The 26,328-nt window shown below is 40.8% G+C and overlaps 2 protein-coding genes across 8 annotated transcripts in view; both read right to left on the bottom strand.

Annotated features, from left to right (window-relative positions):
• LOC146494788 (paired box protein Pax-7-like) overlaps positions 1-26,328 on the bottom strand; it is a 106,096-nt gene that overhangs the window by 30,312 nt on the left and 49,456 nt on the right. For all 7 annotated transcript variants that reach the window (XM_085145080.1, XM_085145073.1, XM_085145079.1 and 4 more), the window contains 2 exons: positions 24,571-24,730; positions 23,365-23,564 (listed from right to left, as the gene is read on the bottom strand). In XM_085145080.1, coding sequence (XP_085001206.1) covers positions 23,365-23,564; positions 24,571-24,730 — 360 coding nt within the window. The remainder of the gene's footprint in view (positions 1-23,364; positions 23,565-24,570; positions 24,731-26,328) is intronic.
• The window catches only part of LOC146494790 (uncharacterized), a 57,400-nt gene continuing 31,176 nt past the window's right edge, over positions 105-26,328 (bottom strand). Inside the window, exon 3 of the mRNA XM_085145047.1 lies at positions 105-16,833. The gene's annotated coding sequence lies outside the window, so the exon portion shown is untranslated. The remainder of the gene's footprint in view (positions 16,834-26,328) is intronic.

Genomic DNA, 26,328 nt, shown 5'->3' with positions numbered 1-26,328 from the left:
AAAACACGTACAAAAGTCAACAGAAGTGCTCCAGAATGCAGGCGCAGTGTTGAGCTTTTGTTACCTAGTGGCTACACAAGCCAGTAGTAACAGGTAAATGAACATTGTTTTTAAATTATTTGAATATATATGAGTGCCTGTGTATAAATACATAAACAATACACACATGCTTTCAATTGTGTAATTTAAGTGATCTAGTAGCTCTGCTTTGGAAGTTCAGTTCATGCTAGAAATGTGTTTTGGAGTTTGTACGTGTTTTGTCTCTAGGGGCCACCGCATATATTTATATATAAACATATATAAATAAAACCACTTTTTTTTACGTTAGTAATTCCTTTTGTGCATAATTTAATATTATTGTTAATAATAAATAAATTAAAGCAACAAAACAACCTGAAGAGCCGGTTCGGAGCCGAAAGAGCCGGCTCTTTTTAGTGAGCCGAACCGAAAGTGCCGGATCTCTAAAAAGAGCCGGAAATCCCATCACTAGAACAGAGGGGGTCGCTTACAACACCAAATGTCTGCCGCCTGCAATGCGGTTTTGTGATCCATTCCCAGGTGCATCAGGTGATCGCAAAAGATCACATGATAGGCTGAGGCAATGTCTCACGATGGTTTCACCCAAAACCTCTGCTGATAATGATCCATGTGTTTTTACACACCAGACTGTATTTGATACAGGCTAACGCGGAGCTCAATCATGGATAAGGGAAACCGAAGGCAGGAGAAGCAGGCGGCTGCCGGTCGGAGCGTGAGGTGCACTGAATTTCAGGTAAGAAGTTATAAACTGCACTCTATTTGGGTCAGATATAAACCGAGTTTAGGTGTAGTTTATTTTCTTCTGAAATCGCAAGGGTGTATGCTTGGTGGAAAACTCCATATCCCATAATTCATAGCACGCCTCTACCGAGTTATTTTGTTTTTCCATGGCATACAGTGGCAGTGAAAGACAACTAGTAATTGTAGTTTACCAGCATAATTTGTGACAATGGCGGCTGCCACCTCGTTTTTATATTCCTCTTATTCGTGTTTCTAGGTCACAAAATAAACTTTTAAGATATTTTCAGGCAAGAATGTAGGTGTGTAAACTTCAAATATCTGCTCGTTTTATCAAGAAGTCCCATATTAGAAACAGTTTTCTCACGATGTTGCTGCTAGCCAGCTAGCTAGCTAGCGCGGCTAGTTGGCTAGCGCCGCTTTGCTCAAAAGGATCCGGGCTTGGCTTTCAGTGAGGCGGCTTACACTCGTTTCACCCCGATCGCTCATAAATAGTCTGTGTCTCAGCTGGACTTATTTTTCGTTTATATGGGCCGATGATTCATTTATTCATGTTAGTAACGGTATAAACAGTGAAAGGTGGTTGTACAGATGCATGTCGATGTGGAAAAAATAACAGTTGTTTGGTGGTGGCTAACGCGGAGCTCCAACAAAGGGCAGCTAGCCATCGGTGTATGACAGAAAGGGCATGCGGGGAAAGAGACATACGAGGCGGTGAGGCAGCCGCCGATCAACCGGTGGTGGCTAACGCGGAGCTCAATCATGGATAAGGGAAACCGAAGGCAGGAGAAGCAGGCGGCTGCCGGTCGGAGTGTGAGGTGAACTGAATTTCAGGTAAGAAGTTATGAACTGCACTCTATTTGGGTCAGATATAAACCGAGTTTAGGTGTAGTTTATTTTCTTCTGAAATCGCAAGGGTGTATGCTTGGTGGAAAACTCCATATCCCATAATTCATAGCACGCCTCTACCGAGTGAAACAATGGCGGCTGCCACCTCGTTTTTATATTCCTCTTATTCATGTTTCTAGGTCACAAAATAAACTTTTAAGATATTTTTAGGCGAGAATGTAGGTGTGTAAACTTCAAATATCTGCTCGTTTTATCAAGAAGTCCCATATTAGAAACAGTTTTCTCACGATGTTGCTGCTAGCCAGCTAGCTAGCTAGCGTGGCTAGTCGGCTAGCACCGCTTTGCTCAAAAGGATCCGGGCTTGGCTTTCAGTGAGGCGGCTTACACTCGTTTCACCCCGATCGCTCATAAATAGTCTGTGTCTCAGCTGGACTTATTATTCGTTTATATGGGCCGATGATTCATTTATTCATTTTAGTAACGGTATAAACAGTGAAAGGTGGTTGTCCAGATGCTGGTCGATGTGGAAAAAATAACAGTTGTTTGGTGGTGTCTAACGAGGAGCTACAACAGAAGGCAGCTAGCCACCGGTGTATGACAGAAAGGGCATGCGAGGAAAGAGACATACGAGGCGGCGAGGCGGCCGCCGATCAACTGGTGGTGGCTAACGCGGAGCTCAATTATGGATCAGGGAAACCGAAGGCAGGAGAAGTAGGCGGCTGCCGGTCGGAGCGTGAGGTGAACTGAATTTCAGGTAAGAAGTTATGAACTGCACTCTACTTGGGTCAGATATAAACCGAATTTAGGTGTAGTTTATTTTCGTTGTGCTGACTTTTTTCAATCACTTACAATAACTCGTACTGCGTGCTAGCTAGCACGACAGAGTTTCTATACAGCTGTGTGCAGGCTAAGTTACTGATGTTGAACTTTATGACAGCCTCTCCTGTCATTCTCTCGCTAGCGTCTCTTCGCTAAAAAGCACCCGGGCTTGGCTTACAGCTGACACTCGTTTCACCACCCGATCGCTCGCCAAGAGACTGTTTCTCAGCTGGACTTATTTTTCGTTTATATGGGCTGATAGTTCATTTATTCATTTTAGTAACGGTATAAACAGTGAAAGGTGGTTGTCCAGATGCTGGTCGATGTGGGAAAAATAACTGAGTTGTTTGGTGGTGGTTAACGCGGAGCTCCAACAAAGGGCAGCTAGCCCTGACAGAAAGGACATACGGGGGAAGAGACATACGAGGCGGCCGCCGATCGACCGGTGGTGGCTAAAGCGGAGCTCAATCGTGGATAAGGGAAACTGAAGGCAGGAGCATGAGGTGAACTGAATTTCAGGTAAGAAGTTATGAACTGCACTCTATTTGGGTCAGACATAAACCGAGTTTAGGTGTAATTTATTTGTAGCACGACAGAGTTTCTATACAGCTGTGTGCAGAGATGGGCAGTAACGCGTTACTTGTAACGCGTTACTGTAATCCGATTACTTTTTTCAAGTAACGAGTAAAGTAAGGGATTACTACTGCAAAAACGGTAATTAGATTACCGTTACTTTCCCGTAGGAACGCTGCGTTACTGCGTTACTAAAAACGTGATTTTTTTGCGAGAATGTCTCATGACAGTGACGTAAGCGAGTGCCACGTTGGTGACAACAGCTGTGTGCAGATCAACAATGGAATATATCGAGTGCGGAGAGAGTATGAGCGTGCAGCGTTTAAAGTGTGGAAGTACTGACCTTACTTTGAGTTTGATTCCATAAAAAGTGACAAAAACATTAGTGTCCGTTGTGCGTGGGAAGAAAACTTCTTTTTACAGCGAAGAAAACCCCTAAACTTCCATGCAAGCACCGAGTGCGCAACGACGTAATGGGAAACTCATAGAGAAACTAGCGGATTCATCCACTGACCGCTGCGCACACCTGCACCAGGGTAAACCTCCGCCCACCCATTCCTGCTTTACAGGTGAAAATAGAGCAAAAGGACCGCTAGTCTTTGATGTTATTTATTTTCTGCTGTGTTTTACTTGCATCTATTTGAAAGAGTGAGTGTAAACACAAAACATATTTTATTTTATGTGCTGGAATGTGCAGAAAATAGGTTTAAATATTGAACAAATTTCTTCCAGTCAGAGAATGTTGCATATAATTAAATTTTTGCTTGATGCATAAAGTTAAAAGATTAAAACTAATAAAACAAGTTTAAAAAGAGACTTTTCCATTTGTTTACATTTTGTATGATGGATTATGTAGAAAAAGTAGAATTGGGCTGAAGATCTATCGCTTTATTACCTATTCAGGTTGTAAATCGTGTTGTTAAAAAGTAACTAAGTAACTAAGTAATTAATTACTTTTGAAAATAAGTAATCAGTAAAGTAACGGGATTACTTTTTTGGGGAAGTAATCAGTAATTAGTTACTGATTACTTTTTTCAAGTAACTTGACCAACACTGGCTGTGTGCGCGCTAAGTTACTGATGTTGAACTTTATGACAGCCTCTCCTGTCATTCTCTCGCTTGTTGAAACTTCAGTCATGAAACTGATCAATGATCAGCTTTCCTCTCTTGTTTGTTTATCGCGCTAAACAACAGCAGCACGTTTAAGGTTGATCAGCTGTTGTTAGAATTCCTTTGATTTTAATTTCCAGTATCAGCTGATGTTTGCTGGAGCCACAGCTGAAAAAAAGGGCTGGTCCAAACCAGGAGATGTCCTTACTGAATCATCAGAGCTGAACTGGTGATGGAGAAACAGGTTTACCTTTTAGGTGACATGAATGAGTTGAAGGGAAGTCATGAACTGTTTCTGAGAGATCTAGCAAAGCTTTTGCCAGGGGGCCAGGTAGGGCATTAACAGGGAAAGGGGGGCACAAAGAAATACTTTTTTTTCTTACTCTCATATAAAATATTTAGCTTTTATTAAATAGTTATCTGAATCTTACAACCAAAGTTTGTCTAATAATACACAAGATTGGCTGTAGGCCATTGTTAATCATTCAGAACACTGTGTAAAAATAACAAAAAGTGAATGCAAAAGTGCATAAATATTTATTTTACGTGTTTGATGTGTGTGGCGGGGCGTGGTCTGCAGTGCAACTGCAGGAGAGGTGGACCCACCTGAGCGGCATCTGCAATCACGCCTCTCAGGCGTAAAGTCTGTGCTCTCTCGGTGGTCTTTTTGGTGTGTGTCGGGCTGTGAGATGAAAGCTACAGCCAGCTGTGTGGGTACAGCAACCATGTGTGAAAAGTGGTCAATAAAGTAATGCTACAAAGCATGTTCATGCGAACATTGTCGGGTCTGCCGTGGTACAATGGGACTTCTGCTCATGAACGGGCTCACTTGGTGTTCGCTCGCTCTGTGGTATAGTATCGCTTCCTGTTCCTGCTCAAACACAGTGGTGTTTCTGAGTAGCTTATTTTGCTTAGCAGTTTAATTAACAACTTTTAAATACATTCTTTTTTCACAGTATAATCTTCACGTGCTTCATCCGAAGCACACTTTCTGTGTACTCACTACCTAATTTATAGCCAAAGTATTCACTCACTGTCTCTGTACTGTTTCGCTAGCTTAGCTCGTAGCCGACCCGTTAGCACCATGGCTACTTCACCTGTCCCTTCTGCACTTTCTTGCTCATTGTGTCAGATGTTTAGTTACTCCTCGGCCTCCTTTAGCAGTAATGATATCTGTAACAAATGTAGCATATTTGCAGCTCTGGAGGCCAGGATTACTGATCTGGAGACTCGGCTTTGCACCCTGCTCTCACCCTTAGCTAGCCAGGCCCCTGTAGCTGGTGCAGCCGAAGATAGCGTAGGCCCCGCTAGCTGTTCCCCGGCAGACCCCAAGCAGCTGGGGAAAGGCTGGGTAACGGTGAGGAGGAAGCGTAGTCCTAAACAGAAGCCCCAGGTACACCACCAACCCGTTCATGTGTCTAACCGTTTTTCCCCACTCGGTGACACACCCGCTGGCGGTCAAACTCTGGTAATTGGTGATTCTGTTCTCAGACATGTGAAGCTAGAGACACCGGCAACCATAGTCAATTGTCTTCCAGGGGCCAGAGCAGGCGACATTGAAGGAAATTTAAAACTGCTGGCTAAGGGTAAACGTAAATTCAATAAAATCATAATTCACGTCGGCAGTAATGACACCCGGTTACGCCAATCGGAGGTCACTAAAATCAATATTGAATCGGTGTGCAACTTTGCCAAAACAATGTCGGACTCTGTAGTTTTCTCTGGTCCCCTCCCCAATCAGACCAGTAGTGACATGTTTAGCCGCATGTTCTCCTTAAATTGCTGGCTGTCTGAGTGGTGTCCCAGAAACGATGTGGGCTTCATAGATAATTGGCAAACCTTCTGGAGGAAACCTGGTCTTGTTAGGAGAGATGGCATCCATCCCACTTTGGATGGAGCAGCTCTCATTTCTAGAAATATCGACAAATTTATTAAACCCCTCAAAACATGACTATCCAGAGTTGGGACCAGGAAGCAGAGTTGCAGTCTTACACGCCTCTCTGCAGCTTCTCTCCTCCTGCTACCCCCCCAAAAACCCATCTCCATAGAGACTGTGTCTGCTTCCAAAAAGACAAAAAACAAACTAAAAACCAGCAACAAACAACTTAAACATTTACAAAGAAAGAACAATACAGTATCCACATCTGAACCAAAGAGTAAAACAGTGAAATGTGGATTATTAAATATTAGGTCTCTCTCTTCCAAGTCTCTGTTAGTACATGACTTAATAATTGATCAACAAATTGATTTACTCTGCCTTACAGAAACCTGGTTGCAGCAGGATGATTATGTTAGCTTAAATGAATCAACACCCCCGAGTCATTCTAACTACCAGAAATCTTGAAGCACAGGTCGAGGGGGCGGTGTGGCAGCAATTTTTCACACCAGTCTATTAATTAATGAAAGACCAAGACAGACTTTTAATTCATTTGAAAGCCTGATGCTTGACATTGTCCACCCCAGCTGTGAAACTCAGAAACCAGTCTTACTTGTTATCATCTATCGTCCACCTGGGCCTTACACAGAGTTTCTGTCTGATTTCTCAGACTTTATATCTGATTTAGTTCTGAGCTCAGATAAAATAATTATTGTGGGTGATTTTAACATCCATGTAGATGCTAAAAATGACAGCCTCAACATGGCATTTAATCTGTTGTTAGACTCAATTGGTTTCTCTCAAAATGTAAAAGAACCCACCCACCACTTTAATCACACTCTAGATCTTGTTTTAACATATGGCATAGAAACTGAACATTTAACAGTGTTTCCTGAAAACCCTCTCCTGTCTGATCATTTCTTGATAACATTTACATTTACAATAATTGATTACGCAGCAGTGGAGAGTGGACTTTATCAAAGTAGATGTCTTTCTGAAAGCGCTGTAACTAAGTTTAAGAATATAATCCAGCCACTGTTATCATCGTCAATGCCCTGTACCAACACAGAGCAGAGCAGCTATCTGAATGCTACCCCAACAGAGGTCGATTATCTTGTTAATAATTTCACCTCCTCACTACGTACGACTCTGGATACTGTAGCTCCAGTGAAAACTAAGGTCTCTAATCAGAAGTACCTGACCCCGTGGTATAATTCTCAAACACGTACCCTAAAGCAGATGACTCGTAATCTGGAGAGGAAATGGCGTGTCACAAATTTAGAGGATCATCATTTAGCCTGGAGAAATAGTTTGTTGCTTTATAAGAAAGCCCTCCGCAAAGCCAGAACAGCTTACTACTCATCACTGATTGAAGAAAATAAGAACAACCCCAGGTTTCTCTTCAGCACTGTAGCCAGGCTGACAAAAAGTCAGAGCTCTTTTGAGCCAACCATCCCTTTAACGTTAACTAGTGATGACTTCATGAACTTCTTCACAAATAAAATTTTTATCATTAGAGAAAAAATTACCAATAATCATCCCACAGATGTAATATTATCTACAGCTACTCGTAGTTCCATTGATGTTAAGTTAGACTCTTTTTTTCCAATCGATCTTTCTGAGTTAACGTCAATAATTACTTCCTCCAAACCATCAACGTGTCTTTTAGACCCCATTCCTACAAAACTGCTCAAAGAAGTCCTGCCATTGATTAATTCTTCGATCTTATATATGATCAACCTATCTCTAATAATCGGCTATGTACCACAGGCCTTCAAGGTGGCTGCAGTTAAACCTTTACTCAAAAAGCCATCTCTAGACCCAGCAGTCTTAGCTAATTATAGGCCAATCTCCAACCTTCCTTTCATATCAAAAATCCTTGAAAGAGTAGTTGTCAAACAGCTAACAGATCATCTGCAGAGGAATGGTTTATTTGAAGAGTTTCAGTCAGGTTTCAGAGCTCATCACAGCACAGAAACAGCTTTAGTGAAGGTTACAAATGATCTTCTTATGGCCTCTGACAGTGGACTCATCTCTGTGCTTGTCCTTCTTGACCTTAGTGCAGCATTCGATACTGTTGACCATAATATTCTATTAGAGCGATTAGAACATGCTGTAGGTATTACAGGTATTGCACTGCAGTGGTTTGTATCATATCTATCTAATAGACTCCAATTTGTGCATGTAAATGGAGAGTCCTCTTCACACACTGAGGTTAATTATGGAGTTCCACAGGGTTCAATGCTAGGACCAATTCTGTTTACATTATACATGCTTCCCCTAGGCAGCATCATTAGAAGACATAGCATACATTTTCACTGCTATGCAGATGACACCCAGCTCTATCTGTCCATACAAGCCAGATAACACACACACCAATTAGTTAAACTGCAGGAATGTCTTAAAGACATAAAGACTTGGATGGCCACTAACTTTCTGCTTCTCAACTCAGATAAAACTGAGGTCATTGTACTCGGCGCTGAAAAGCTTAGAAATATGGTATCTAACCAGATTCTTACTCTGGATGGCATTACCTTGGCCTCCAGTAACACTGTGAGGAACCTTGGAGTCATTTTTGACCAGGATATGTCCTTCAACGCACATATTAAACAAATATGTAAGACTGCGTTCTTCCATTTGCGCAACATCTCTAAAATTAGAAATATCCTGTCTCAGAGTGACGCTGAAAAACTAGTTCATGCATTTATTACTTCCAGGCTGGACTACTGCAATTCATTATTATCAGGATGTCCAAAAAACTCACTGAAAAGCCTTCAGTTAATCCAAAATGCTGCAGCAAGAGTACTGACAGGGACTAGAAAGAGAGAGCATATTTCTCCTGTTTTGGCTTCCCTTCATTGGCTTCCTGTTAAATCCAGAATTGAATTCAAAATCCTGCTCCTCACATACAAGGTCTTAAATAATCAGGCCCCATCTTATCTTAATGACCTTGTAGTACCATATCACCCTATTAGAGCACTTCGCTCTCGCTCTGCAGGCCTACTTGTTGTTCCTAGAGTATTTAAAAGTAGAATGGGAGGGAGAGCCTTCAGTTTTCAGGCCCCTCTTCTGTGGAACCAGCTTCCAGTTTGGATTCGGGAGACAGACACTATCTCTACTTTTAAGATTAGGCTTAAAACTTTCCTTTTTGCTAAAGCATATAGTTAGGGCTGGACCAGGTGACCCTGAATCCTCCCTTAGTTATGCTGCAATAGATGTAGGCTGCCGGGGGATTCCCATGATGCATTGAGTTTTTCCTTTCCAGTCACCTTTCTCACTCACTATGTATTAACAGACCTCTCTGTATTGAATCGTATCTGTTATTAATCTCTGTCTCTCTTCCACAGCATGTCTTTATCCTGTCTTCCTTCTCTCACCCCAGCCGGTCGCAGCAGATGGCCGCCCCTCCCTGAGCCTGGTTCTGCCGGAGGTTTCTTCCTGTTAAAAGGGAGTTTTTCCTTCCCACTGTCGCCAAAGTGCTTGCTCATAGGGGGTCATATGATTGTTGGGCTTTTCTCTGTATCTATGAAGCGCCTTGAGGCGACATTTGTTGTGATTTGGCGCTATATAAATAAAATTGAATTGAATTGAATTGAACCTCTGTGCACAGCGTCTGCAAATCGGGGCTGTACGAAGTCACCTCATCTTTACACAAAACTGTAAGCTGCCATCTGTGAGGCGCGAGCGGTGTTTTTTTTTTTTTACCATAGTTCATGGTGGAGAATGGCTGCTCTGCTGAGTTTTGCTCTCTGTAGCCGTATGAATGGCAAACGACACTGATTTGCAGCGGCATAGGCACACTTAAAATTTCTTCTGAAATTTTCGCTTTCTAGTTCAATATATTGTTTCTCCACTGAAGAACACTGAGAAATTTAATTTGACTTTGTGAACATCACACCAGTTTTATGTCATGGTAATTGTTCTAGCCAAAGAACAACTATTTTACACTCATTCATGCTTTACTATAATGCACCACTTACTGTCAGGTTCAATGTTTGTTGTGAGCAGATATAGCAATTGCGATTAAGGCTAGTGTTGCTTGTGTTGATAATATCTAACACAGTCTTCCTTTGAATCATAGTCAGGAAGTATTTGCAAAGCATTTCAAGCGTATCAGTATGCATTCAAATATCTGATGCAATCAGAGGTAATTATGCCATTTTACTAATCAATATTTTTTGTCAGGCCAAGCATCTTCAAAATCCCAACTTCCCCATCAGTTATAAAAACAAATCAAATTAAATTTCAGGAAGAAATCTTTGCTTGTCAATTGTAAGACAAATTCTAAGAGAAAAATGCAATGTAATCTAGTTAAACTGACAGACAAATATCTTATTTTGGGACAGATAAGTGCCACTATTCTGTTACCGTTATGTCAACAATAAAGACACACTCAGCAGTAAATCTCCTTGAGTAAGTCACAATATCAAATAACCGCTGTGAAAAATACTGCAACTACCCTGACTCATTGGAGACAAGTGCACTCTTTGGTCATGATACAAGAACTTGTAAAAACACAAGCATTTAAACAGAAAAGCAGATGTTATTTCCAGGTTATAGTTAATGTTATCTGTAGCCAATCAACACCCACATTTTATCCAAACCACAAGAACTAGAGAGGCTTAACACTTCTCTACCCACTCAGTCAGTCAGAACTCAGTGGATATGTTTAGTTTTTACTGAGGGAGGAGGAGAGGGTAACACTCTAAGTGACAAATAAAGAAAAATATATCCTACAAACATCAGTGGGTATGATTTAAATTCATCAGCTTTTCTGGCAGCTTTCTTGAGTAGGTCTTGCATTTTATTTATTTATTTTCTTGATAAAGCTGCTTGGTTTGCGTCTTGCCAAACTAAAGCAGCGTCTGTTTTTCAGGGGATTTCCAATTAACACCCCACACCCCCATCTCATATCCATTTCTCATTACGGGAATGATGTAAATATATGTGCTCATCCTTTTTGATTTGTTGACATGGTAGCATGCCAGTTGACAGCATGCCCAGTCAAAGGGCTTAGTACTGCAAATTTTAATAGCAGCTGAGCCTAGTATTAGGTACAACTGTCATTGATATTCAGGTGCATAGAACTATGTCTCCATGTCTACACACTGTAAACTGGGGCGCTTTTTTGTAAGTAATATTTAATTGAGGATGGAGGTGGTTGGTGTGTGTGTGTGTGTCTGTGTGTGTGTGTGTGTGTGTGTGTGTGTGTGTGTGCGGGGGGGGGGGGGCTACAAATGCTCCCATTTCTTGAATAAAACTCATATTTCCTCATTGAGGAAGCAGAAGCATATATTACAGTATTGCTGGGGGTGGATGGTGTGCAGGCAAGGCCCCTATACCCCCCATCCCACCTCCTTATCTCAGGCCGACAGTTGTCAGGAATCACGAGCAGAGGCCTGAGTTAGTGCGGCAGGCAGGCCTGGGGATATGGATCAAAGAGAGAGCTGGAGAACCAAAGAAGCTCTGATCCCCCAACACTGAAACCCACTCTATTCTATCCTTACTCACCCACTCTCCCTCTCTCTCCATCTCTCTCTCTCTCTCTCTCTCTCTCTCTCTCTCTCTCTCTCTCTTTTTCACCCTGACATCAAATGGCAAGCCAGAGAGCTTCACCATTCCAAAGCAGGCTAAATCTTCCTCTCACAACAAATTGGAGAGAAAATGTGAGAGGAGAAATGTGTTGTCATGGTGTGCTGAGGTGTTGGGGGTCACTATAGGAAAATAATCGTTTCATCTTTCAAGCCATGTCTCTGAATTTTCTGACCTGATAAAAAGGTATTTGTGAAGCATTTCTGGCTGCCTGACTGAAAAGAAGAAGAAAAAATCCTCACCATTTAGAATGCTGTAAAACAATTTAATTTGTCCAAAAAACAGAGTGCCGCTTAAAAAAGGTTTCTTTTTCAGAGAGGTTTGAAACAGCTATGTTTGTAAAGCTGTGAAATTGTCCCTATTTACATGCAGTGCCATCACAGGGATAGTATTTCACACTGTCATTTTGTCTGTCTGTCAGTAACTGTTGGAACTGGGATGTACTCAGTCTCAACATGAAAGTCCACCTCTAATTCTTTCCCATTCAATTTAAGAGGAGGTGGTGCAGAGATGGCTTGTGTGAATTACATTGCAAATGCAATATAGCTGTTTCAAATTGAATTACTGGCTGTCAGACATACAGCATATTGTCTTCCTGCCATTTTGAAGTGAGATCTTAGGAAATTCTCCCTGCATTGTTATCTCATGTAAATGCTTGGGAACATGATGAAAGGGTCAATGCCAGTAAAGCCATAATGGAAACCCTTCAGCCGGGACTCAGAATAGACCGAGAGGACAATAAACAGAATCCAGCAGCCTTTACTGCAGGCAAATTTCATGTCAGGAATGAATACTGTTTCAGTCAAATGAATTTACTAGAATGGATTTGAATTTAAAATTTGATAAGATGTACTCCACAGTGAACTGCTATGTCATGGCTTTGTTTTACCATAAAACAGGCAATAGTATAAATATACTTGAAAGGATGATACACTTATTTAAAACTTATCATTTAAAACTAAAGATTTAATTTTGTTAATGAAATTTTCAGGCTGCTTAAGATTATCCAGTATTTCTTAAACTGCACACAGTAATGGGGGCATACCTGCTAATCAGTCTTCGTTATTAAAGAATCTCTCTAGAACTTATTGTCACCTCGGTGACACTACATATTGCTCATCTCAAGAGTCAGTTACAAACCATTAGTACTGTGAGCCCACCCCATCCAGACAAATAGTCAAAGTATCAATGCTTTCCCCCCCACCTGGACTTGCCTCACTGTTGGCCAGGTTTTGGTTAAACAGGGAGGAGCATGCTTTTTATCCTTTCTAAGGTTCTACCATAAGGAGGAAGGGGACTCTCATCATTGTCACTCTCTACTTTAACAGGGCAGTTCCACATTTTCATCTCAAAACACTGCTGCTCAAATTTACTATATTGCCAAAAGTATTCGCGTGTCTGCCTTCAAACACATTTAAACTTTAGTGATATCCCATTCTTAATCCATAGGGTTTAGTATGATGTCAGCCTATCAGCTTCAACTCTTCTGAGAAGGCTTTGCACAAGGTTTAGAAGTGTGTTCATGGGAATTTTTGACCATTCTTTGAGAAGTGCATTTGTGTGGTCAGACACTGAAGGCCTGGCTTGCTTTTCTGTCAGGTTGATGTCAGGAGTCTGTGTAGGCCAGTCAAGTTATTGGACATCAAACTCACTCAACCATGTCTTTACAGACATTGCTTTGTGCACTGGTGCTCAACAATATTGGAAGAGGAATGGGTTATCCCCAGGTGGAATTATCTTACTAATACTGTTGCTTGCTATTTGTTACAGACCATACAAGAAGTTTTGGGCATCCGTTTTGATGACTAAAATTCTATTGTTTTATTAGTTCATTACTGTATTATATTTATATTTATGTAGCTTGCCATCACCAGTGTGTTTATGTGTGTGTGAATGGGTGGATGACTGTTTGTGTAAAGCGCTTTGGGGTCCTTAGGGACTAGAAAAGCGCTATACAAATACAGGCCATTTACCATTTTATCATATTTGTTTTATTAGTGCATTAATCAGTTGATATGTGTGTCTGTGTATTGTATCCTATACAGTTTATCAATGTAGCTTACTAATCAAGCAAAGTAGTAACCTGATAACTTATAACTCTACCCGCTTGTCCATTTAATCTAACTTCTGGCTATAAAGGAACAATATGCCAAAAACACAGCTGTTTCAAAATGTTAAGTCTGTGGTTTTGTTCCAGTAGCCAACTTCTCATCAGTATTTATACAGATTTTTATGTATGTACAGTAGTCCCTCGTTTATCGCGGGAGTTATGTTCAAAAAATAACCCGGGATAGGTGAAATCCATGAAGTAGCCGACTTTATTTTTTACAATTATTATAGATGTTTTATGGCTGTAAAACCCCTCACTACACACTTTATACACTTTCCTCAGACAGGCATGAGCATTTTCACACATTTCTCTCTTGTTCAAACACTCTCAAAGTTTAAACCTTTGTAGAAAAATAAGTCCAGTATTATAGAAATCAAAGATTAACCCTGTTTTCAGGTCCAGAATATAGGAATAGAGCAGCTGCGAGAGAATTCAACATTAATGTATCAATGGTACGGAAGTAGAGGAAGCAAGAAGAATGAGTCGAATAAAGTTTGACTTATCTAATTGTTTTGTTTTGCTTAATGCACCTTATAATCCGAAAAATATGGTAACTTCCACCTTCCTTTAGCATGTCCAGAAGTCCAACTTTTTGTGTGATGGTTAGCATCTTACTCTGCCTTTTGGGTTCTACTGCAGGAGCCTTTGACGGTGCAAAACGTTTCGTCAACATTGTTGTGTTTGTTGAACTTACAAACATACAGTACAGCACTTCAGAGTCACACTGCTAGCGATCGAAGATTTATGTAAATTTGACAAGCTGAACGCATTCTGTACTGTACAGGAGACACGGCAAGAGATGATTGACAATCCTCTACAGCCAATCAGAACGCAGAACACAATGCTCTGTATTAAAAAAAAAAAAACATGGAAAATTGCACACAAAACACGAAACAGTGAGGTGAAGCGTTATAGTGAGGGACCACTGTACACACTCTGCACAAACTTCCTTTAGTCTCCTTTCATATCCCTATCTCTCCACAACAACCTTTGGTCACCAAATCATAATGTTCCTTCTGTCAATAAAAATAGGAGAAGTGGACTTCTGATGATGTCATGGATGGATAGATAGCCTAACTCTCGATAGTCTGCAATAAAATCCCCTGAAATCTAACAAGAATAGTGCTAGAAATTGTTCCAGTGGTATATAACTTTAGGGTGATTGATATGGGATGAAACAAAAGAGGTGGTTATTCCAAGAGTGAGATGCAGGACGAACAAGAAGACATGCATGACATGTGAAGACATGAGGCTGGAAAAGATGTCGTCAGTGAACCTCCGCAGTCTGCTAGAGACTCACTCGATTGAAAATATAAGTAAGGAACTAAAAGAGCTTTAAAAAAGACATCAAGAAACCCTCCAGTCTTTTGGTGAGAACCTGAAAAATGACATGAGGAAAGACCTGGATCATTTCAAAAATGAAATCCAAACATGCGACTGGAGAAATGGGGGGAGTGGGGAATAGAGGCCGACACAGCTCTCATTAAAAGTTTAGAAGGACAAGAAAGCCTGCAGGAAAAATTACCAGACCTAGAGTCAAGATTGAGGATGAATAATATTTGTATATTCAGTGTTCAAAGGAAAAGAAGGCGACTCAGCTATCAAGTTTGTGCATGAATTACTCAGGCGTGAGGTGGATCTTTTGGATGAGCTGAACCGCACAACTCATTAACCGGGACATCGGTGGATAAAGCCCCACCAAGACCCATCATTGTGAATTTCCTTTAATTCATCACTAAAGAGAGAATTTTGAGGGAGGCATGGGAAAAAAAAGATCCACGTTAAAAATGAACAGTTTTCTTTTGTCAACGACTACACAATGGAGGTAGTTTGCAGGAGAAAAGAATTCAACGAGGCCAAGAAAGTGCTGAAGGAAAAGGCCATATGAATCCATACTCCTTTCCACTGAATGAAGATTGTTTGGGTAAGCCGCACCCACATCTACAGGGTGGGCCATTTATATGGATACACCGTAATAAAATGGGAATGGTTGGTGATATTAAAGTCCTGTTTGTGGCACATTAGTATATGTGAGGGGGCAAACTCAAGATGGGTGGTGACCATGGTGGCCATTTAGAAGTCAGCCATCCTGGATGCAACTTTTGTTTTTTCAATAGGAAGAGGGCCATGTGACACATCAAACTTATTGGTAATGTCACAAGAAAAACAATAGTGTGCTTGGTTTCAACGTAACTTTATTCTTTCATGAGTTATTTACAAGTTTCTGACTACTTATAAAATGTGTTCAATGTGCTGCCCGTTGTGTTGGATTGTCAATGCAACCCTCTTCTCCCACTCTTCACACACTGATAGCAACACCGCAGGAGAAATGCCAGCACAGGCATCCAGTATCCGTAGTTTCAGGTGTCTTCAAACCATAGACAATTGCCTTCAGATGACCCCAAAGATAAAAGCCTAAGGGGGTCAGATCGGGAGACCTTGGGGGCCATTCAACTGGCCCACGACGACCAATCCACTTTCCAGGAAACTGTTCATCTAGGAATGCTCGGCCCTGGCACCCATAATGTGGTGGTGCACCATCTTGCTGGAAAAACTCAGGGAACGTGCCAGCTTCAGTGCATAAAGAGGGAAACACATCATCATGTAGCAATTTCAAATATCCAGTGGCCTTGAGGTTTTCATTGATGACGAATGGACCCACTATCGTTGTACCCCATATACCACACCAAACCATCACTTTTGTTGGTCCAACAGTCTTGGAGGGATCCACCCAATGTGGGTTAGTGTCAGACCAATAGCGGTGGTTTTGTTTGTTAACTTCACCATTCACATAAAAGTTTGCCTCATCACTGAACAAAATCTTCTGCGTGAACTGAGGGTCCTGTTCCAATTTTTGTTTTGCCCATTCTGCAAATTCTGTGCGCCGATCTGGGTCATCCTCGTTGAGATGCTGCAGTAGCTGGAGTTTGTAAGGGTGTCATTTGTGAGTAGCTAATATCCACCGAAGGGATGTTCGACTAATGTCTCTCTCCAGTGACATGCGGCGAGTGCTACGCTGTGGGCTCTTGCTGAATGAAACTAGGACAGCCACTGATGTTTCTTCATTAGTGACAGTTTTCTTGCATCCACATTTTGGCAAATCCAACACTGAACCAGTTTCACGAAACTTAGCAAGCAGTTTACTAACTGCAGCATGGGAGATGGGTGGTCTCGTAGGGTGTCTTGCATTGAAATCTGCTGCAATGACCCGATTACTGCGTTTACCAGATATCAACACAATGTCGATCCGCTCCTCATGTGTTAACCTCTTCGACATGTCAATGGCTGTGAACAAAGTTACTTGTAAATAACTCATGAAAGAATAAAGTTACGTTGAAACCAAGCACACCATTGTTTTTCTTGTGACATTACCAGTAGGTTTAATGTGTCACATGGCCCTCTTCCTATTGAAAAAACAAAAGTTGTATGCAGGATGGCCGACTTCTAAATGGCCACCATGGTCACCACCCATCTTGAGTTTGCCCCCTCACATATACTCATTTGCCACAAACAGGACTTTAATATCACCAACCATTCCCATTTTATTACGGTGTATCCATATAAATGGCCCACCCTGTACAATAATGTAAAGCTGAGAGAAGAACTGGGAAGATGGGGCCTTATGGTGCCAACCCTGCTTTCATACACCTGCAGCGACTTCGGGACAGAGCCTTCAAGGAGGAGCAATGCACCAGCAGTGACGTGAGCCAAAAAACCGCTTCAGGAGTTCTGGCAAGCTCTGGTACAATATTTATTAATCACGCAGCACAAAACAAACACACCGATAGGACTGTTTCAAACTTAATATCTGTTAATGTGTGTATACTCGAATAATGGAAAAGCTGATTAAGCATAAGGGACCTTTTTATGTTCTTTACTACGTTGGACTCATTTAGAATGACAGCTACTCCTAGTTTAGGTTTGTTTGTTCTGAAACAAACAAATCCTTCTTTAGAAGGAGACTAACGATCTCCCAATGGAATCATTGCAAAGGTTATTATTGTCTTCTACTGTATCTGAAGCAATATTTTAGTTCAGCTTGTTTATGTGTTGATTTGGTTAGTTCCTGTTCTGATTTTGTTCATGCAGTCTTTCGATCATAACTACAAAATGTTAATGGCATGAATAATCCCATTAAAAAAAGGAAGCTACAAGGAAGAAGCTAAGAGGGGAGTAGAAATATTGATCTCAGAATCAGTCTTCGAAAAACTAAAAGAAATAAAGGACAAAGAACGTAGGTATCTTCTCATAAAAGGGAAGCTGGAAAATACAGAAGTTACTTGGGGCCGGCTGTAGCACAGCCACAGCTGCCCTGGGGCAGACTGACAGAAGCGAGGCTGCCATATCGCGCCATCGGCCCAACACCAGTAGGCGGTAGGTGAAGTGTCTTGCCCAAGGACACAACGACCAGGACAGAGAGCCCGGGGATCGAACCGTCGACCTTCCAGTTACAGATACGCCTCCCAACCCCCTGAGCCACAGTCGCCCCACAGTTCGTGCTGGCTGTTGGATCAATGTACTGTCTTCCTCAATATTCATCTAGTCAGAAGGACCAAAAACACACACTGAAAATTAAATGTGGGAATCTTAAATAATCAAGAAATGAAAGAAGAAATAAAATGCTGCATTGAAGAAAAAAATAGCCCAGTGGACGACATTATAATTTGCAACACAGGAAAAACATAAATGAGAAGAAAATGAACTGCGAAAACTGCTTGTTGAAAAGGAGAAGGGAAAGGAAAATACAAAAAGCTGACCAATGAGTTAACACAGATAGAATTTCAACATAAAAAACAGTGAGGAAACAGCACTACATGTTACTATATTGCTGTTTATTACAACACGACAGCAGCTGGATGAAGTTTTGAGTAATGAGCTAGAAAGGAAACTCAGATTTACTAGACAACTCTATTATGGGTCAGGATCTGAAGCGGCAAAATATCTAGCTAGGCATATTAAAAGACTATTAGTGCAGTTCATAAAAATAGATATCCATTAACAGGCCAAATGCTGTTTGATACAGAGGAAATTTAAAACGTGTTCTGTGATTGCTACCGAGAAATATATTCACAACCCCCAGCAAAATGTGCATTGGAAATAAGCAAATTTCTCTAGCTTCTGGATTTACTGGCTATAGGAGAGTTACAAAATAGAAAACTGCTCTCAGAAATTACAACAAAGGTGCAATAGGCAAAACGAAAATGGACAAAGCCCCAGGCAGCAAATGGCATAAGACCTTTAGGGAGGAACGTCTCCAATTCTCCTAAAATCTCTCAATGAAACCATGACCTCGATACTCTTTAAACAGATGGAAAACCTCATACCTGAGTTGATAGATGAAGATCAGTCTGGTTTTATTCAAGGTTGACAGGCTCAAGAGAATATAAGGCATATCCTTCACTTAATCAATCATGCTCATGAAACAAAATTGGAAATGCTATCAGTACGTCTGGACACAGAAAGGCATTTGATTGTGTTAGTTGGACGTTCTTGTACAAAGTCTTAGAAAAATTTGAATTTCAACCTCAATATATACAGTGTATTAAAGGTCTTTATAGAGATAAAATTACAAGGTCATTTAACCAGCTGTTTTGCTCTACAACGAAGAACCTGCCAGGGATGCTGCCTCAGCCCAACACTGTTTGCTCTCTTCATAGAGCCATTGGCACAACTGATAAGACAAAATGACGGCATAAAAAATTGAAGTAGGAGGACAAGAATAAATGGTGGCGTTGTTTGTGGACGATGTCATAGTGGCACTTTGCGAGCCAGACAGAAACTTCCTGAGGCTATTGAAATTGCTAGAGGAATTTGTTAAATACTCTGGCTATAAACTTAATGTAAACAAAACTCAAACTCTGGCTATAATTTACTCTCCCTCTTCATTAATCAGCAAACAACACAGATTAAAATGGAAGACTAAATCTACTGCATATCTTGGCATTTGATATAATCAGAATGAATATTTTCCCCAAGATTACTCTTCTATTTATGGATATTAATCTATTCCAGTCAATACCTTTCACTATCCCTGACACTCAATTTAGGCATTTGAACAAAAGTATATCTAGATTTATCTGGGCTGGCAAGAGACTAAGAATGCATTAAAAACACTCCATTTGAGGAGTTTGAGGCAGTATTTTTTTGCTGCTCAGATGAGGTTTTTAGTCTGTGCATTTTGGCCTTATTACAAATCAAATGGAAAATAATAGAAACTAAAGCTGAGTCATTTTCAATTCAATCTGCGTTAGGGGATACAGAGTAATTTTGTAAGTTAGTTCAGTCTGGAAGAATATATTGGGTTGCTTGACTGGCCTGCATTTGATTTTAAACCTCATCCAAAAATTAGGGACGGAGTTTTTAAACAATGGAAAACAAGGCTATAACAGCACTATGTACATTAATGCAAAAAAGGCCATTTAAAAGGACTACGAGAGGAATTTAATCTAGATCAGCTAGACTTCTTTAGATATCTACATGTAAGGGATTACTATTAAACAAAAATAAAGCCAGTGTTACCCTTAGGAGACAAAACATTTTAGCTGAAGCCTACAAGAAAAAAAATTTCTCTGGGAAAGAAGAATTGAAGATCCAAAAACTACAAATATTTACTCTAGAAGTTTGTTTTTTCATCACACCACGAATTAGGAGCAGATTCTCAGAATCATTGGAGCCGTGGTAGAGGCAGTGTGGGGACCTGTGTGCCAATCACACCCATATCTTTTGAACAAAAAAAAAAGGCCGGCGGTGGGTATAAAAATATACGTCATTCAATAGTTGACCATAATCTTACAGAGATGTGATGTTTTTATGCATAATCCACAAACACAACAAGCTGAAAGTCAGTGAATGCTGCTCTGTTTGCAGTCCTGAATATCACGGCACAAGCAGGATTCACTGCACTGTTAATGTTAGCTATGTTATATTGCTGCCTCTGTTCGGTGGTGTCGAGCCAAATAGACTTTAATGTGTGTTTGAACGAGCTGACGGTTCACTCGTTAAGCTGAAAGAAAGATGCATTAATCACAGCAGTCACACATGTGTCCACTGTACCATCTGGAAACTCTTCTTGTTTAGCACTCGTAATAACACAAACACTAAATCCTCCTGTTTGTAGCAGTGTATACACCTGAGACTGTCACCTGTCTGTCTGTCCTGCACTCTCTCTCTCTTTATTTCTCTCTGATTGTAGAATAAAAGTATGAACATGTATTTATAAGTTGAATCCTGCAGTTTATCACACATTTGATTTCCATGTGTCACAACTGCAAGTGTCCAGAGTGAGGACAGACTGAGGGACCCACTGCTGCACATCATCTGTGAGGCTTTGCACCCCTGATGATCCCCCAGGACAAACTCAGCAGTGTGTGAGGAAGAGGAGGAGGAAGAGTCAGCAGCAGCTGACAGATGAGAGAATAGACAGACTGTTCCCTGTTTGTGAAGGACTGCTAGAAAAGTTTAAAATAACTAATTGTCTGTCCTGAATCAGTCTTATTAGGTAATGTTCAAATAATTTTATCATTCCAGTGTTTTCAGTGTGGGAGAAAGTACTCAGGGCCTTCAAGTTAAACACTATGAAAGGCAGCAACAAGTTTAATGTTCAGAAACCTAAAGTATGTATCAGCAGCAGAATGGAGCTAAAAATAAATGTTTGTTTCAGTTCTATGAAGCTTTGAGTATTTTGGATTAGTAGTACTGCTGTGTTTGTTGTATCATATTGCTGTAATTTTTTATATGCTTTATATATTCTGAGGTAAGTTGATCTATAGTGTTACATCATATTCTATAAGGATGTTATGTGTTTGTATACTTTCTGCCCAGTTTGACCCATTTAGCAGAAGTCAGCCTCATAATAATCTGAGAATGAATATAATATTGTCCATATTATATTTACATTACCAAAGTGAGATGATTTTAGTCTCATGAACAACATTAGCTAATTGTTATTTACTAGCTAATCTTGAAATGACTGTTCAGTACAGAAATGAAGCCCAACAATTGTGTTTTTACAGTCCCGTGGTCTCAGCCTCAGATACTCAACTAATCAAAGTGATGTCATAAAAAATGAATGAACAACAAAACATTTTTTCTCCTTCATTTCTGTCAAACAATGCTGTATGAAACGTTTCTCGCGGTTAGTATCATGGTTGCTAGGGAACCTGAGCAGGCTAGACCGTCCCATTTCACAAGCCTCTCACTTCCGCACTTCTCGTACTTCCTAGTACGCGCCGTACCTAGTACACAAACTGCGCGTACTCCGAAGCATACGGTCGCTGGATTGGGACACAGCCACTATTGTACTCTTGGATTCATTTTGGTCTCAATGTAATTCACTGGTGTCCCAAGTGCATTAATGCATTTCAGTCCAACAGTGACAGGTTTAATCGATGTATCATTTGTTTGGCCGTAGTCCTGAACTCTCTGAGGCAGACGGAGCTCGCGGCCAGCCTCAAGAAGTGTGCAGTTGGATGGAAGGTGGTACAGTTTCTGTGGTACCATTTTGGGAGGAGGGCAGGTGCACCCCAGAACAGACAAAACAGCAGGAATCACATCCTGCTCAGACCCCAAGAACAAAGAAAAGGTGACTAGTTTCTTGGGACTGGCTGGTATTACCGTCAGTTCATGTAGAACTTGGCAGGGATGACCAGCCCCATGACAGACCTCACCTGAAAGGGTGCCCCAGATCTGGTCCAGTAGTCAAAGTAGTCCCAGGGGGTGTTCGTGTAGGTAAGGAGGGGTCTATTTTTGGAACCCATATTCCACATTCCTGACTTTTCTCTCCCTTTCATCCTGCAGACTGATGCCTTGAACAGGGGTCTGGGGTGTATTTTGTCCAAGCAGGTGGGGTTGATTGCCTGCCTGCATATCAGGTCCTTTTGTATCACATCACTCAGTTGACTTTGTCAATCAGAAATATTTAAAAATAAGATTTTATTTGGAACATCTACACTAACTTGTTGTACTGTGGATCATGACAAGAAATGCTAAGCTTAAAACTTACCATAGAGCCATCTGGTTTGTAGTGTCACTACAATCAGGCTCCACGCCATAATTAAAATGTTTATTTTCCACAATAGAAATTAATATTTACCTATGGTCATGTTGCAGGAAGCAACCTAACTTACTCTAGCCATAGCAACAATATACTTGAATGTCTTGTAAAAATATATAATAATAATAATAATAATGGATTGGATTTATATAGCGCTTTTCAAGGCACCCAAAGCGCTTTACAATGCCATTATTCATTCACTCTCACATTCACACACTGGTGGAGGCAAGCTACGGTTGTAGCCACAGCTACAAAAAGACTACTGTGACTAAAACACTGTTGGTGAAAACCCACATGCATTATTTCCAGCTCATAAGTGCTGTATGAAGTATCACTGTTCCAAGTTGATCAAGTAAAAGATAGACAAAGACTTTAATTTCCTGGTTAAAAGTATCAAAGGCATTAAATGTCAAAATCCATTTTGGTCTATGGCTTGTTTTTTTATTTCCTATTTATATTACTTATCCCCTTCTTTTCTTGCATTTTCAATCGAATATGAATAGAATAAATTATATACACTGAATAGAGTCCTTTCATGTTATATATTTTTATTCATGACTGAGTAAATGCTTATCCTCGTGCATAAAGCGATAAAGCAGGACTTGCCTGTGGAGATAGCCCATTGCTGACAGGGTTGACATGGTTACTAGGAGTACTAGAGTTCATGAAGGTATCAGTGTAGCTGGAGAAGCTGTGCCGGTTGGTTGCCAGACCATAGGCAGTGCTGCCGTCAGGACTTGATAAACCACTCTGGTGCATGGTGGAAGGAGGTAAGGGTTGGGGACGGTGAACAGTAGCCCCACCATCTGAAAAGTAAAACACTTCACACATATATATTGGTTCCTTCCTTTATGTAAATAAGACACTAACTAGGCTAGGCTACCTGTTCTACCAGTTTGTATACCAGATGAGAAAAAACACATTCCTGAATATATGTATATTTAACACCAACATATAAACAACACAAGTTTGACAACTTAAGTACACCACCATGATGCCCCACAGTATGTTGAACAGAGACCTGCATAGTGTGGATGTGATACCAAATAGGCTTAATTGGAGGCTTCTGTATCTACTTTAGGATGTCTTTACAACTAAACACAACAGGGAAAACTGGGTTAAACCTGACTGACATTTTGATAGTTACATTATCAAAATTACAAATATTTCCAACAGCAGGTTGTATCACACCTCTCTCTCTCTGTGGGAATTTTTCAGCTTTTTCCAAAATCTACCAAACCAAAATTCATAAACCTTGGAGAAGTGGCAGAGGACGGGCAAAGGAACAACCTGGCATGGAGATTTTGTTTTGTTAAAACTGCAACCAACGTTGGTAGACAATACAGTTTCTTAATGCTTTTCAATATTTGTACTAATTCTGTGAGTGCTTTGATGACACGCTAACATTAATTGGGAATGGCATACTCTCTGCAATCAGTTTTTTATTCTGTGAGACCACCTAGTAAGTCATTCTTATAATTGAAACAATACTTTTATTCTGAGGCAATACGCTTTAATGTACTAGATAGAGGACAACACTGCATTTTCTTCTGCTAGAGATAAGACATTATTGGCATATCAGGACCCCTTCCATAGAAAAACTTAAATTGATCATTAAATTGTTCCATGCATCCAGTCAAAAAAAAACAAATAAACATCAAAAAGACCCAGCAATATAGGTGTAAAAGTGCCTATCATGAATCATTATTTGTTGGTAAGAATGTGGCCAAAATAGCATAGTATCCACAAACTCCTTAGGAAAACCTATAGGTCATATTTGTAATCTGTCAGTGAAAGGATTATTTGTTCTACCTTGAGTGTTGGTCGGGTAGTTGGATTCTGGCAGCTGATATGTAGGAAGTGTTGGCATCCCTGCAGGAGGAAATCCACCTGGCAGAAGGTGATTGAATGCTGCAAGTTGATTGGCTCCTGCTTGTTTTCGCCACCTGGCCCTTCGATTGCTAAACCACACCTTGAAAGAGAAATATATATAAATAAGCTGGAAGGAAAACACCAAAAATGGTAAGTGGCCTGTACTTGTATAGCGCTTTACTTGTCCCTAAGGACCCCAAAGCGCTTTACACATCCAGTCACCCACCCATTCACACACTGGTGATGGCAAGCTACATTGTAAACACAGCCACCCACCACAGAGGCGAGGCTGCCGGACACTGGCGCCACCGGGCCCTCTGACTACCACCAGTAGGCAACAGGGTCAAGTGTCTTGCCCAAGGACACAACGATCGAGACTGTCCAAGCCGGGGCTCGAACCGGCAACCTTCCAATTACAAGGCGAACTCCCAACTCTTGAGCCAGGTGAATAGCTGAATTCGAAATCAGCAAGAATTTGCACATTTACATTGATTCTATTCTGATGTCATGCTCTAGGTCTCACAGATTCTCCGCTGAAAGAGAATTTTACCTTTTCTCGCCACAAAGTACATACAGATAGTTATGGCGTTATTTTTGTGCCACTATTCTGAGCGCACGTAAAAAAAAAAATGCAGGTGCAAGTGTTGCATTTTGAGGAGAAATTTATTTTGAGCGAAGAAAAACTGAATTTGAGTGAACAGAATTTATTGCTGCATGCAGAAAATGTATTTCAGTGTTTGCTATTATTCACACACACGCACAATAGCAGCCGCCCCTCTCTCTCAGTTTTTGCATTTGCACTTGCTCGCAACGTGTTGCTTGCACTCTGCGCTTCTGTGTAAACTTCAAATATCTGCTGAAGCTGAACTGACAAAAAAATCACCGACTACACCTCAAGGTATTATAGGAAAACCATAAAGCCTTTGAACTAAAACAAACACTGTTGTGACAGTGACGTACACTGTCTTGTTGGTATTTATGTATGATTTGTATGACCTTAATGTTTTCCTCTCACCACGTATCAAAACCGATATCATGAGCAGCATTTACAGCTGTGGCTCCAGCAAACATCAGCTGATACTAGAAAGTAATATTAAAAAACAGCTGATCAAGGTGCTGTTGTTTAGCGCATCCACTGGTTTCCTCTTTCTGGCGTAAAGTGGGCGATAAACAAACAAGAGAGACAATCAGCTGATCATTGATCAGTTTCATGATTGAAGTAGCAACAGGAGAGAGAGGGAGGGAGAATGAGGGGAGAAGAGGCAGCTGTGCAACGTAAAGACAGAATAACTCCAGCTTTGTGTCTTTTTTTTCATCGTTGCTGAAGTTCGGGACGAATCGCGTTTCTTTTCCCCTCAATACGGATGTATTGTAATTGTTCCAGCCGAGAGTTGATCACGACCAATTGGCTAATCCACCACCTTTCATTGTTTATACCATTACAAAAACAAACAAACATAAACATGAAAAATCACCATCGGCCCACCGGGCAAATGCCCGGTATGCCCAATGGCCAGTCGAGCTATGCGGTCAGCTGGTGGGTAACAGGCATCTCCGAAAACATTAGAGCACTTGTGCAAATATGTGATGTCTTGATAAATCGAGCAGATATTTGAAGTTTACACAGAAACATTCTGGCATGAAAATATCTTATAAGTTTATTTTGTGACCCAGACAGAGTAATATTTCAAACTCCGC

The sequence above is a fragment of the Neolamprologus multifasciatus genome, chromosome 20, assembly GCF_963576455.1.
Source record: "Neolamprologus multifasciatus chromosome 20, fNeoMul1.2, whole genome shotgun sequence".
NCBI lineage: Eukaryota > Metazoa > Chordata > Actinopteri > Cichliformes > Cichlidae > Neolamprologus > Neolamprologus multifasciatus.
This window is presented reverse-complemented; position numbering and strand designations above follow the sequence as displayed.